Source organism: Rhincodon typus, chromosome 31 (genome assembly GCF_021869965.1).
Source record: "Rhincodon typus isolate 14 chromosome 31, sRhiTyp1.1, whole genome shotgun sequence".
NCBI classification, from domain to species: domain Eukaryota; kingdom Metazoa; phylum Chordata; class Chondrichthyes; order Orectolobiformes; family Rhincodontidae; genus Rhincodon; species Rhincodon typus.
The window spans coordinates 299,732-313,137 of NC_063362.1; the positions used below are offsets into that span (position 1 = coordinate 299,732).

At 43.4% G+C, this 13,406-nt stretch overlaps 1 protein-coding gene across 1 annotated transcript in view; it reads left to right on the forward strand.

Moving 5' to 3' along the window:
• The window catches only part of vwa5b1 (von Willebrand factor A domain containing 5B1), a 207,043-nt gene that overhangs the window by 122,676 nt on the left and 70,961 nt on the right, over positions 1–13,406 (forward strand). Inside the window, exon 15 of the mRNA XM_048614851.1 lies at positions 2,114–2,336. Within this exon, the coding sequence (XP_048470808.1) occupies positions 2,114–2,336 (223 nt within the window). The remainder of the gene's footprint in view (positions 1–2,113; positions 2,337–13,406) is intronic.

Consider the following 13,406-nt stretch of genomic DNA (forward strand, 5'->3'; position numbering starts at 1 on the left):
CCTTGCATGGTATTTTGTGTATTACACCAGTTTTGCCAGTTTTGGGTATGGGATCCTTTGAAGTAAAACACGACATAGGCCAAACTGGAAGAAAACTGACAGTACGGATACATGAATACCAACTGGCCACTCAGAGACTTAGATCATAGAATCCCTACAGTGTGGAAACAGGCCCTTCGGCCCAGTAAGTCCACACCAACCCTGAAAGCATCCCACCCAGACCCATCCCCCCATAACCCACCTAATCTACACATCCCTGAACACTATGGGCAATTTAGCATGGCCAATCCACCTAGCCTGCACATCTTTGGAGTGTGGGAGGAAACCGGAGCACCCAGAGGAAACCCACGCAGACACGGGGAGAATGTGCAAACTCCACACAGACAGTCAATCGAGGCTGGAATTGAGCCGGGGTCCCTGGCGCTGTGAGGCAGCAGTGCTAACCACTGAGCCACCGTGCCGCCCACCAATTCTCACTGGTCTCAATACACGTGGACAAAGAAGGACACAAATTCGACTGGGACAACTCAACCATAATAGCACGAGCCAAACAGACACATGCCAGGGAATTCCTGCAGGCCTTGTATATCAACCAGAACTCCATCATCAAATACAATTATTTAGACCCTGTGTAGAAACCACTGCAAAAAAGAACCGGAAGTAATACCAACCACCCCAGCGAACCGAGGTGTATAACTAACCAGCAGGATAGAACACCAACGCTTCATCAGAGACGCACTGACGATGTTACCCAGCAGGGTGATGAAACATTTGCAACCAAACCCACTGGCTCAGTGAGCCTGTCTACAACTTCAACAACACCTTATCTTCTGCCTGGGCACCCTACATCAAAGAGAACTTAACATAGAGTTCTCTAATTTCAAATAACCTTGCCACCCTTCCCCCAGCTCCCTTTCTAGCCCCACCACCTCCCTCCCGATACACCTCCTGATCCATCCTCCCAGCTACCAACCGGATTCATCCCTCGCATTGACCAACCAGGTCATACCTACCACGAGTGTCCAACTATCACCACCATTCCGCTGCTCCCCCCGCCCCCCCACCCACCCCCGCCTTTATCTGCTGCTCCGCCTACCCCTACATCCAGTCCGGAAGAAGGGTAATACTGGAAATGTTGACTTCTCCTCCTCCAGATGTTGCCTGGCTTGCTACAGTCTTCCAGTCTTCTGATGAAGTGTCTAGGCCCAAAACATCAGCCTTTCTGCTCCTATGATGCTGCTTGGCCTGATGTGTTCATCCAGCTCTGCACCTTGTTGTCTCTTCCAGTCTTCTGTTTGTCTAGCTTTAATTAGTGTTAGTTTCGCACAAATTTGCCATCCATGCTGAGATACACAGCTGCTCAACAATTCACTCAACAGCACGTGCCAATTGTAACTTTCAGGCTGCTGCCTGCGCTGATCCAAATCAGTTTTGGGATAATCACACACTGGAATCCAAATGCCATATATCAGAGACCATCCAATGTTGTTCCCAAAAATCGGTAAAAGCAAATTAGAAGAATTGGAATAGTTCAAAATGTTTTGGACCTTTGTAGAAATATATAAGATATTAAAAATAAAATTGAAATAGCTGCATCAAGGAATGAAAGATTACTGTCAAGAGACAATTCTTCATACTTTTGAATTAAACTGAGAGAGTAATGGAGATGAAGTGGAAAGTTGTGTGTTATGCTTAACTTTGAAAAGAATCTTCCTTTTATTTATCCAATTATAATTGAACAAGCTTTGTATCTGAGAACTGGAAATATGTAAAAGTTAGATTTAATCAATTTTCCATGTAAGAGATTTGTTAAGTGTGACACTTTTGCAATTGTTTTGAGCTACTAACATGAAGTTAAAAACCTTTCACTTGCCTTAGATGTTTAGATCACTAATATTTTCTAATTATGAATATCTATTATTCTTACAGATATTCATTGTAATTATTAATTTCCCGCAATATTACTAATATTCTTTGTTTTAATGTGTTGTTCTTTATTGATAACTCCATTTTGCACTTTCTTATTTCTCAGAACATTTACTGGTACACTTTTTATTTTTACTGGAGCTGAGATGTGTCAATAAAACTATAGCCTGGTCATGTTTAATTGCAGATAAACGTAGCGGGCTCCTGCACAAGCACCACAAGGTCAAGACTTGTTGGCAAACGGAGACCATCTTTACTGCACCAGAACTGTGTTTCAAGTAGCCAGGATTCAGATATACAATCAAGTCCACAGAAATTAGCCACTGGAGATTATATAATGCACAGTGATGGTAGCATCAACACCAGGTCATCCATAGAGAGTGCTTTGATTGGCAACTGCTCAGAATCTGGTGAGTAATTCTGTGTGCTAAGAGTGGGATTGGACTGGTTCGGGGAAATGGAGACAGGTTAAATCTAGTCGTTGCATCACTCCTTGTGTTATTTCACCTAATTGCATCAAGTTGGGAACTACTTAAAACAGCATGCAATGAAATTGACTTTGTTCTACAATACTTGCACAATCACAAAACACAATTTACTGGGTTCATTTGCCTGGCCGAGCAGCAAATTGGCAATTGGACTTGTAACATTATATTTGTGTTTGCAAATGTTTTAGAGGTAGTTACAAGAAGTAAAATTTGATTGACTAGAAGGGACTTAAAAAGCATTTAAACTGAGTGGATGTATCCTTAGATTGACAACAGTACATCATGGGGAAGAGCAATGCCATTTCTGAACCTACTTTCTGTGCACTGCACCCCTCACCCGACCTCCCCTGCACATTGAATTAAACTTGGTTGCTCTGGTGTAATGTTTATTGGAGAAAGGAAGGAACTTCACAGGGAAATTGGGCCAATAAATAAAATGCAAGTGAAATGCATTTCTATTCTGAGGGTCTGGAACTGTGGCTCGCCTTGCTTTTAGAGTTGAAGCAATTTTCCAATCAAACAGTGAGGTGATCCTTGTCACGGCTGCCATCTTTGGGATAAGTCTCACCTCTTAGGTAGATTTGAAATCTTGAGCATTATTCTGAAAGAAACCCAGAAATTCAAAAAGTCAGAAGCTTTCAAACAGAAAATTGCACCATTGACTGAGCAAAGAATATGTACAAGTACTTTGTAAACAAGTGGTGGTGCTCACATTGAAAGATAGTGTTAAGTGCTGAAAGCCCAGGATTGGACTAGCCACATGATGATGGTCAAAGTAAATATGTGGACTGTTGGGTCAGTTTATCAGTGGGAAGGGAATCAGGTTCACAGCCAGGGTGGTATTGTGGACACAGTGGGCAAATGTGTCTGGGTGAAGGGGAGGAAAAGGGAAAAGACAAAGGGAGGTCTCAAAGTAGGGAAGGGAAAGAGCATAACGGGAGAAGAATGACAGAAGGAGAGGAGGTAAGGAGAAGGAGAAGAAGAAGTGGCGATGAGGGGGAGGGGGATGTTAGGCAGCAAGGAGAAGGTGGGAATGAAAGGAGGTCTCGTCAATTTAATTGTCACCTTTGCAATGGAGTAAAGATCAGGTAGGCATATAATGACAGGGGTTATGGCAGATTATCAGTCAGGTGGTGAAGATAAACAATTACCCCCAAATGTTGAGGCAGTCACACTGAAGAGTAGGTTATTATCCAGCCTTTACTACAGGGGTATCATAGAAACTATATGTTAACACTTGATTACTGTACATTTCATGGCCTCTAGTTTTTGTCCAATCATTTTTCAATATTTCTACATTTTTAAGATAAAATATTTTTTAAATTCATTCATGAGATGAGGGTGTCACGGCTAGGCAGCATTTTTTGCCCATCCTTAATTGCCCAGAGGGCAGTTCAGATTCAACCATATTGCTGTGGGTCTGGAGTCACATGTAGGCCAGACCAGGTAAGGATGGTAGTTTCCTTCCCTAAAGGACATTATTGAACCAGACAGGTTTTCCTGACAACCAGCAATAGATTCATGGTCATCACTAGACTATTTTTTTTTCATTGAATTCAAATTCCACCATCTGCCATGGCGGGATTTGAATCTGGGTCTCTGAACACCATCTGGGTGGCTCATTAACAATCCAACAATAATACCACTGGGCCTCCTGACCATATACAGATCCAGTTGCAAAGTCAACAATATGAAAGCAGAGCGAAGTAATTATGCAGGGCTACAGAACTTGTACTGTGTAAACATTATTACGTGATTGAGGTCCAGGGGTTACAATGTCTTGGACCTAGTTGTATGGAGTGCTTGGAATCTTTAAGGAGATGGATCTTGTTAAAATGAACGCAGTATACAAACGTTGCCTGGAGTAATTCATTAAATTCTCTCTCCACTTCATTTTGCATTTCATTAAGCAGAATAAATGATATTTATTGAAGTTGGGCTCAGTCTGCTGTAACACACTGATTAAAGTTAAGTTAGTAATGTACTGATCAGACAGTTATGATTTGAATTATATATGAAGATGTTTCAGTAGTTAAGCAGCACAGATTTGATGTACCTGTACAATGCAATGCTCACCAAGAAGGTCGTCTCAATACACAGTCATATAGTTGTTATGGTGCAGGAGGAAGCCATTCAGCCATTGTGTCTGCACCAGCCCACTAAGTATTCAACTTCGTGCCAGTCTCCTGCCTTTTCATAAGAACATAAGAAATAGGAGTCGGCTACGTGTCCTGTTGAGCTTGGTCTACCTTTCAATATGATCATGGCTCCACTTATCCACCTGCTCACCATAACCCTTAATTCCATTTGCTGTTCAAAAATCCTCCCTTCCGCCCATCCCTTCCTTCCCCGCCCCCCACCTCCCTTTTGGGTTGGGACCCTTCTTGAAATATCAACTTTCCTGCTCCTCTGCTGCCTGGCCTGCTGTGTTCCACAGTGTACATTTGGAGGTGTTGCTGGAGGATGATGCCTTGAGTTATGCATTATTAAACTGGCAAGTGTTATTTATATTTGGAATCTGCTGTCCTGAAGATTGACTGTCTCATCATTATTGAGCATTCAAATTATCCGGTCTAGGTGAGATATGAATGTTATTATGAAAATCAAGCTTATTCTCATGACAGCTATAACCCAGTAATGGAAAGGAACATCTGAGGTAATGTGAGGGAGGGTAGTTTCAATTCGCTCCCAAACAGGAATGATGTTATTGTTAAACAGCACATCAGTACAAAGGCACAGAGATTATGTTACACTTGCATGAAGCTCCAATCAGATTGCACGTAGAGCACTGCATTCAGTTCTGACTGCTACATCTTAAAGTTATATTGACCTTGGATAAGGTACAGTGCAGATTGATGAGAATGGTACTTGGGCTGAAAGTGTTAAATTGAGGCCATGTTGCATAGCTTATGCTTATGTCCCCTTGAATGAAGGAGACTTAAAGTGATGCAATTGAGATTGTTACAATAGAGATTGGAGAGGTGCACTGAATCCTTTTCCAGTTCCATTCCTTCACTGCTCATAACAAAGTTTTAATTCAACCCAGGTTGGTAGTTTCGGCAGTTTAAGTAAGTCTTGGACTTTAAGATTAGTATTAAAAATAAGTCAGCCAGATTTCATTCGTCAAGGAATAACTCTTTATTGCATATACAATTGAATCAAAGCAGTTGCAAAAATTATTGATAGACCCTTTGGACTACGCAAGCCTTCTAAAAAAAAAACATACACACAAGATTGAGGAAAACAGAAAAAGGAAAACTCTGCACTGCTAACTTTAGGATACTTTGCCCAAGTGACATTAACTTGTTAATTTATGGATTATCTTGTATAGTGAGCTCTATCCAAAGTTATTCTGCACACATAACCTCACGCTGCTGGGACATCATACTGGAACAGTTGTAACTGGCTGAATTCCCTTTGGCTAGAGACAATGAGTCTCAAGAAAAGACAGACCCTGCAAGACAAGCTAACCACACTTACCCACAAAAACAACAACAGAACAGACACATGGATAAGAAACCTCTCCGACAGGAAACTGACAGACAGGGAAAAAGCCGTTCTCACCCGAGGACTGAACTACAACTACAGGGACGCCAACAAAATGGAATTCCTAGCTACACTGGAAGCCACACTCAGGACCAACAATATCAATGAAGAAACACAACAAACCATAAAACAGACAGTCGTCCCGACACTAACCAGAAGGATTGAATTCAACACCCTCAACACACGGGAAAGACAAGCCCTGGACAGATTAAAAAAGGACAAGAACATCACTATACTACCTGCAGACAAAGGGCGCATAACAGTGATAATGAATAAAAGGGACTACATCTCCAAGGCACAAGCACCTCTCGCCAACCAGAACAGATACCGGTCAGTACAAACAGACCCAACACCACAACTAGGCAACAAAATCCTCTACACGCTACAAAGACTCAAACAAACAGGACAGATCAACAAAACAGACTTCTTAAAAATGAAACCCGAAGGAACCAACACGCCCCGATTCTACGGCCACCCTAAAGTGCACAAGCCGGAAGTCCTCCTCAGACCCATAGTCTCCCTACCAGGCACTCCATTGCACAGATTAGCCAAAGAACAACAAAGAAGACTCATGCACCTAGTCAACAAGTCACCCCACTCTATCCACTCAGCCCAAGAATTCCTCAACTCCATCAAAGACATAAAGATAGAGGATGAAGAGACCATGATATCGTTTGATGTCACTGCCCTATTCACATCAATAGACATACCACTAGCAAGGGAAACAATGACAACACTACTTGAACAAGAACATGACCCCAGTGAAACCATCTCCAAGGACAACTGCTCAAACTATTGGACCTGTGCCTGACCACCCACTTCACCTTCAACAGCCAAACATACGAGCAAATCAAGGGGACACCATGGGACCACCTATCTCCGGACTCATAGCAGTAGCAGTGATGCAAAGACTGGAAAGGACCGCCCTTCCGCAAATCCAACCTAAATTGTGGATACGCTACGTAGACGACACCTTTATTATCATTAAACGGACCAAATTAGAAGAGACACACAAACTTATAAACAACACCTTCGTTATCCTTGGATTTGCTACCTGTGTATCTGTGTACTGGTGAGGTTAGTCCTAGACCCAATCTTTTTCTTCCCCGTCCGGTCTGATCGCACGGTCCTTCACAGTAGAAGGAAAATTACTATGTAGCAGTACTGTTTTTGTTGCTACTAGTGGGAGGCCCATGCCCTTGCCCCACAGGTAATGAGGATTTGTTGTATTCCAAATTAATATTTGGATCACACATTTTCATAACAAGGTGTTTGAAATAGTTAAAGAGTATAATTGGTTAGAGGGAAATAAGCTATTTCCTCTGATGGAGAGCTCAAATCAAGGGTCGTAGTAGTCATGGTGATGGTGGTAACTGTTGTAGAATTAGTGATAGTGAGGGCACCAGCCAGTCAGTCTTATATTAGAACTAAGCCTTTCAGGATGATGTCAGGAAGCATTCCTTTATACAAGAGGGATCTGTGAATTTGGAACTTTCTCCCTCAAACGTTAGTCAAATGGAATGCTGTACAGGGAACAATGTGGTTGACAGTTACCAAGCAATGGGTTTAATGCAGACTTCCCAATATTTAATCAGAATAAATTTATACTTATTTAATACTGCATGCTAGATTAGTAATCTGAAAAATCAGAGGCATAAAGGCCTCAAGAGGTAATGGTATAGCTTGACAGCATTTGCTGACAATGGAATCTTGATGTTATGAGGGGCAGCATGTGGATGAAAAATAGGAGGAGGTGTAGAGGCAAGGATAGATGCTTACGGCCTCTGGGGGAATGATACAGGACTTGGAAGAGAAGCATTTTCAGAATACTGTCTGGCTACAAATGGACAGGTAGGAAATGTTTGGAGGAATATGGGCCAAGCTTAAACAAGTGGGACTACTTTAATTTGGGATTATAGTCAGCATGGACTGGTTAGACCGAAGGGTCTGTTTCCATGCTGTGTTACTCTGACTCTATAATGCAGATGAATGTGTGGCTAAAGAGCTGGCCTACGAGGGAGTACTGCAGATATCTGGATCATTAGGATCTCTTCCAGGTCAGGAGGGACCTGTACCAGAAGAACAGTTTACACCTGAACTGGACAGACACCAATATCCTGGCAGGGAGGTTTGCTAATGCCACTTGGGAGAGATTAAACTAGTGTGGCAGGATGGCAGAAACCAGAACGGAAGGTCAGCATGTGGAGTGATTGAGGAGAAGGTAGAAGTTGAGTCAAATAAGTCTAATAGGAAGAGCAAGCAGGGCCAGGTTAATGAACACAGTGGGACTGAAATGTATTTATTTCAGTGCAAGGAGTATAGCGGGTATTACAGATGTGCTTAGAGTCTGGATTAGAACATGGAACTATGATGCTGTAGCCATTACAGAAACTTGGTTAAGAGTTGGATAGGATTGGCAACTCCATGTTCCAGGGTTTAGATGTTTCAGGAGTGATAGATGGAAAAGTGAAAGGGATAGGGGAGTGCATTACTGATTAAAGAGAATATCACAGCCTCACTAAGAGAGGGCATCTTGGAGGACTGATTCAACAAGCCTTATGGGTAGAACACAGGACTAAGAAAGGCACAGCCGTAGTGATGGCGTTTTATTAAAGGCGTCCCAATAGCCAGCAGAAGGTAGCTATTCCTCTCTGTCGGCAGATCATGGAAAGATGTAAAAACAGCAGGGCTGTTGTAGAGAGTGAGTTTAACTTCCCTAATATTGACTGGGATCCCTTAGTGCTAATGTTTTGGGGGTGGGGGGGTGGTGTTGGGAACAAAATTTGCTATGTACATCCAGGAGGGTTTCTTGAAACAATAATGTAGATACTCTAGCTAGGTAAGAGGCCACATCAGAGCTTGTGCTGGGGAATGAGCCTGGCCATGTGATTGAAGTTTCAGTACGGGAGCATTTTGGCGACAGTGATAATAATTTGATAAGTTTTAAGATAGTTATGGATAGGGATAAGACTGTCCTCAGGTGACAGTGTTAGATTCAGGGAAGGCTAATTACAAGGATAATAGGTAGGAAATGGAAAAATTGGATTGTACGTGGTTATTTGGAGTCAAATCCACATCTGACATGAGGGAGACTTTTAAAGGCCAGTTAATCAAAGTTCAGGACCAACATGTTAAAAGGTAAGGACTAAAAAATTTCAGGAACCCTGGGTGACAAGAGATATTGAAAGATTAGTCAGAAAGAAAAAGGAAGCATACGTAAGGTATAAAGCTGAAATCAGACGAGGCTCTTGAATATAAAGGAAGCAGAAAAGAACTTAAACAAAGAAGTAGTAGGGCTAAAATGGGCCATGAAATGTCCTTGGAAAGTAGGTTTAAGGTGAATATATTAGGAGCAAGAGCATAGTTAGGAAAAAGTTAGGTCCACTCAAGGACAAATGAAGAAGTTTATGCGTGGAGCCAGAGGAAGTGGGCGAGGTCCTCAATGAGAGCTTCACATCATTATTCACCAAGTAGAAGGACATGGATGATGGTAAAACTAGGGAGTGGTATGTTTATATTCTGGGACATGGTGATATTAAGAAGGTGGTGGTCTTAGGTGTCTTGAAAAACATTAAGGCAAATAAGTCCCCAGGGCCTGATGGGATCCATCCCAGAATACTGAGGGAGGCAAAGGAGGAGATTGCTGAGGCCTTGACAGTGATCTTTGTATCCTCTTTAGCTACAGGCGAGGTCCCGGAAGACTGGGGAATAGCCAATGTCATTGCTTTGTTCAAGAACAGGGATAATCCAGGACATTATAGACTGGAGAGCCTGACATCAGTTGTAGGAAAATTAACAGAGAAGATTCTTAAGGAATGATTTCCATGCATTTGGTAAAGAATGGACTTATTACAGATAGAGAGCATGGTTTTGAACGGGTGGGGTGGGGGGGGGTGGTGTAGTGGGGGGGGGCGGGTGGTATGGAGTGTTTTTTGAGGAAGTAATGATGATGATTGATGAAAGCAGGACAGTGGATGTTGACTTTACAAAAGCATTTGACCAGGTCCCTCATGATAGGCTGATTCAGCAGATTAAGTTACAGAGATCCATGGTAATATGATAAGTTAGATACAAAATTGTTTGATTAAGAAGACAGAGGGTAGTTATGGAGGGATGTTTTCCTGACTAGAGTTCTGTGACCAGTGGTGTTCCCCAAGGGTCAGTGCTGGGACCTTTGTTTGTGATGAAGATGTCTGATTGGTAAGCTTGCAGACTACATGAAAATTGGTGCATTTGTGGATGGTGAGAAAGGCTGTTAATCAAGATATAGATCAATTGGCAAGTGGCTGAGGGAGTTTAATCCAGGCAAATAATGAGGTGATGCATTTTGGGAGGTCAAATGCAAGAGGAAAGTATACACTAAAAGGCAGGGCCATTAGGAGCATTTATATATAGAGGGACTTTGGGGTGCAAGTACATAGTTCCCTGAAAGTGGCAGCATAAATATAAGGTGGTAAAGAAGGTATGCGGCATGCTTGCCTTCAGTGTTCAGGGCATTGAGTATAAAAGTTGGCAATTCATGTTTTTGTATAAAACTCTTGTTAAACCTCGTTTGGAGTACTGTGTGCAGTTCTGTTTGCCGCACTGTAAGAAAGATGTGGGTGCTTCAGAGAGAGTACAGAAGAGGTTTACCATCTGGTTCACTAATGTCCTTTAGAGATGGAAACTGCCATCCTTACCTGGTCTGGCCTACATGTGACTCCAGACCCACAACAATGTGGTTGCCTCTTAACTGCCGTCTGGGCAATTAGGGATGGGCAATAAATGCTGCCGAGACATTAATGAATAAAGAAGAGAAAGTTGCTTGGATTGGAGTGTATTACCTACGAGGAGAGGTTGGACAAACTTAGATTATTTTTGCTAGAGTATCAGAGGCTGAGGGATGACCTAATAGAAGTATATAAAATTTTGAGAGTCATAGTTAGGATGGATAGTGGAGTCTTCCTAGCATTGATATGTCAAATACTAGGGTCCTTGGGTTTAAGGTGAAAGGGAGATAGTGTAAAGGAGATGTGGGCAGCAAATTCCATATACAGAGTGATAGGTGCCTGGAACTTGCTGCCAGGGGAGGTGGTAGAAGCAGATACAATAACACCATTTACAGGAGCAATGTTTAATAGACATTTAGACAGACACACAAACAGGCAGGGAATAGAGGTAAATGGACAATGTGCAGGCAGATGGGATTAAATTAGAATGGCACCATAGCCAACACATACGTGAGCCAAAGGGCCTGTTCCTGTATTGTTCTATTTATATAGAATTATAGAATTTTGCAGTGTAGAAGGTGGTTATTTGACTCATCGTGTCTGTACCGACTCCTGAAAGAGCTACCCAGCTACTCCCAATCTCCAGCCCTATCTCTGTAGCCTTCTAACTTCATCCCTTTCAATTTTCATCTCCAACTCTCTATTGGAACCTCCTATGGAATCCACCTCGACCACTCTCCCAGGCAGCACATTCCAAATCCTAACAACTCTCTGAATAGAGATGTTTCTCCTGATCTCAATGCTAGCTCTTCTGCTGACAGTCTTGAAAGTGTGACATACCAACGATTGGAAGCAGAATATCCTTCTTTCCCCTGTCAAAATTATTCATAAATTTTGAACACCTCAATCAGTCACGTCTTAATCTTCTCAGCTCCAAGGAGAATAAACCCAATTTCTCTAACAAAAACAAAATTTCTGGAAAAGCTCAGCAGGTCTGGCAGCATCTGTGAAAGAAAAAACAGAGTTAACGTTTCGGGTCTGGTGACCCTTCGTCAGAACTGATGGTGCCTGCGAAAACGTCAGTTTTTCTGCAGAAAATAGGAAGGTGAGTGGGGTGGGGTGTAAATGATAGGATAGAGCCTAAAAGAGAGAGAAAGACAGTTGAACAGACAAAGGAGTTGCTAACAAAGGAGGCTGGGAGGGTGAATAGTTGTTAATGGGGACTGTTAGTGACTAACAACAGGTGGTGTGTGATGGCAGGCTATGTGATAACAAGGCCTGGTGTGTGGGGTGGGGGGCTGGGACATGGGAGAGTTTAGGCCATAAAATTATTAAACTCAATATTGAGTCCGGAGGGTTGAAGGGTCCCCAAGCGGAAAATGAGGTGTTGTTCTTCCAGCTTGCATTGGGCTTCGCTAGAACCACTGCAGCAAGCCTGAGACAGAGATGTTGGCCAGGGAGCAGGATGGTGCATTAAAGTGGCAGGCAACAGGTAGTTCAGGGTCTTTGTTGCGAGCAGAACGTAGATGTTCCTTGTTCCAGTCCTATTCCGGCCCCCACCCACAACTCTTTCTCCGATACATCGATGATATCATCGGTGCAAAGCAGTCACCCAGTCTACGCTTCACTTCCCCAACGTACAGGAGACCACATTGTGACCAGCGAATGCAGTAGACTAGATTCTGGGAAGTGCAGGTGAAGGGAGGGGAGGGGAATATGTGTCTGGTGGTGGCATCTTGCTGGAGGTGGCGGAAATGGCGTCTAATGATCTTCTGGATGTGGATGCTGGCGGGATGGTAGGTGAGGATAAGGGGAACCTATCGCTGTTGTGGGAGGGAAGAGAAGGGATGAGGGCAGAAGTGCGGGAGATGGGTCGGATCTGGTTGAGGGTCCTATCGACAACGGAGCTGGGGAATCCGCAGTTGAGGAAGAAGATGGACATTTCAGAGGCTCCTTTGTCGAAATTGGCCTCATCTGAACATATGCGATGGAGATGGAGGAGCTGAGAGAATGGAATGGAATCTTTACAGGAAGTGGGGTGTGAGGATGTATAGTCCAGGTAGCTGTGGGAGTCAGTGGGTTTGTAGTGGATATTAGTGGCCAGTCTATCCCCAGAAATGGAAATAGAAATGTCGAGGAAGGGAAGGGAGGAGTCAGAGAGAGACCAGGTGAAAGTGAGGGCAGGGTGGAAATTGGAGGCAAAATTGATGAACTTTTCCAATTCCACACGAGAGAGGGAAGCAGCACCGATGATATCATCGATGTATCGGAGAAAGAGTTGTGGGTGGGGGCCGGAATAGGACTGGAACAAGGAATGTTCCACATACCCAAAGAAGAGACAGGCGTAACTAGGGCCCATGCAGATACCCATGGCAACCCCTCTTAGCTGAAGAAAATGAGAGGAGTAGAAAGAGAAGTTGTTGAGGGTGAGGATGCGCTCGACCAAGCGGAGGAGGTGGGTGGGGATGGTTCAGGTCTTTGCTCCAGGAAGAAGCTGAGAGCCCTAAGACCCTCCTGGTGAGGAATGGACGTGTAAAAGGATTGCACGTCCATGGTAAAGAGGAGGCGGCTGGAGCCGGTAAACTGGAAGTTTTGAAACTGGCGTAAGGCATCGGAGGAATCATGGATATACGTGGGCAGGGATTGGACCGGGGGGAGAAGACTGAGTCGACGTAGGAAGAGATGAGTTCTGTGGGGCATGAGCAGGCTGAAACAATGGGTCTGCCCAGACAGTACT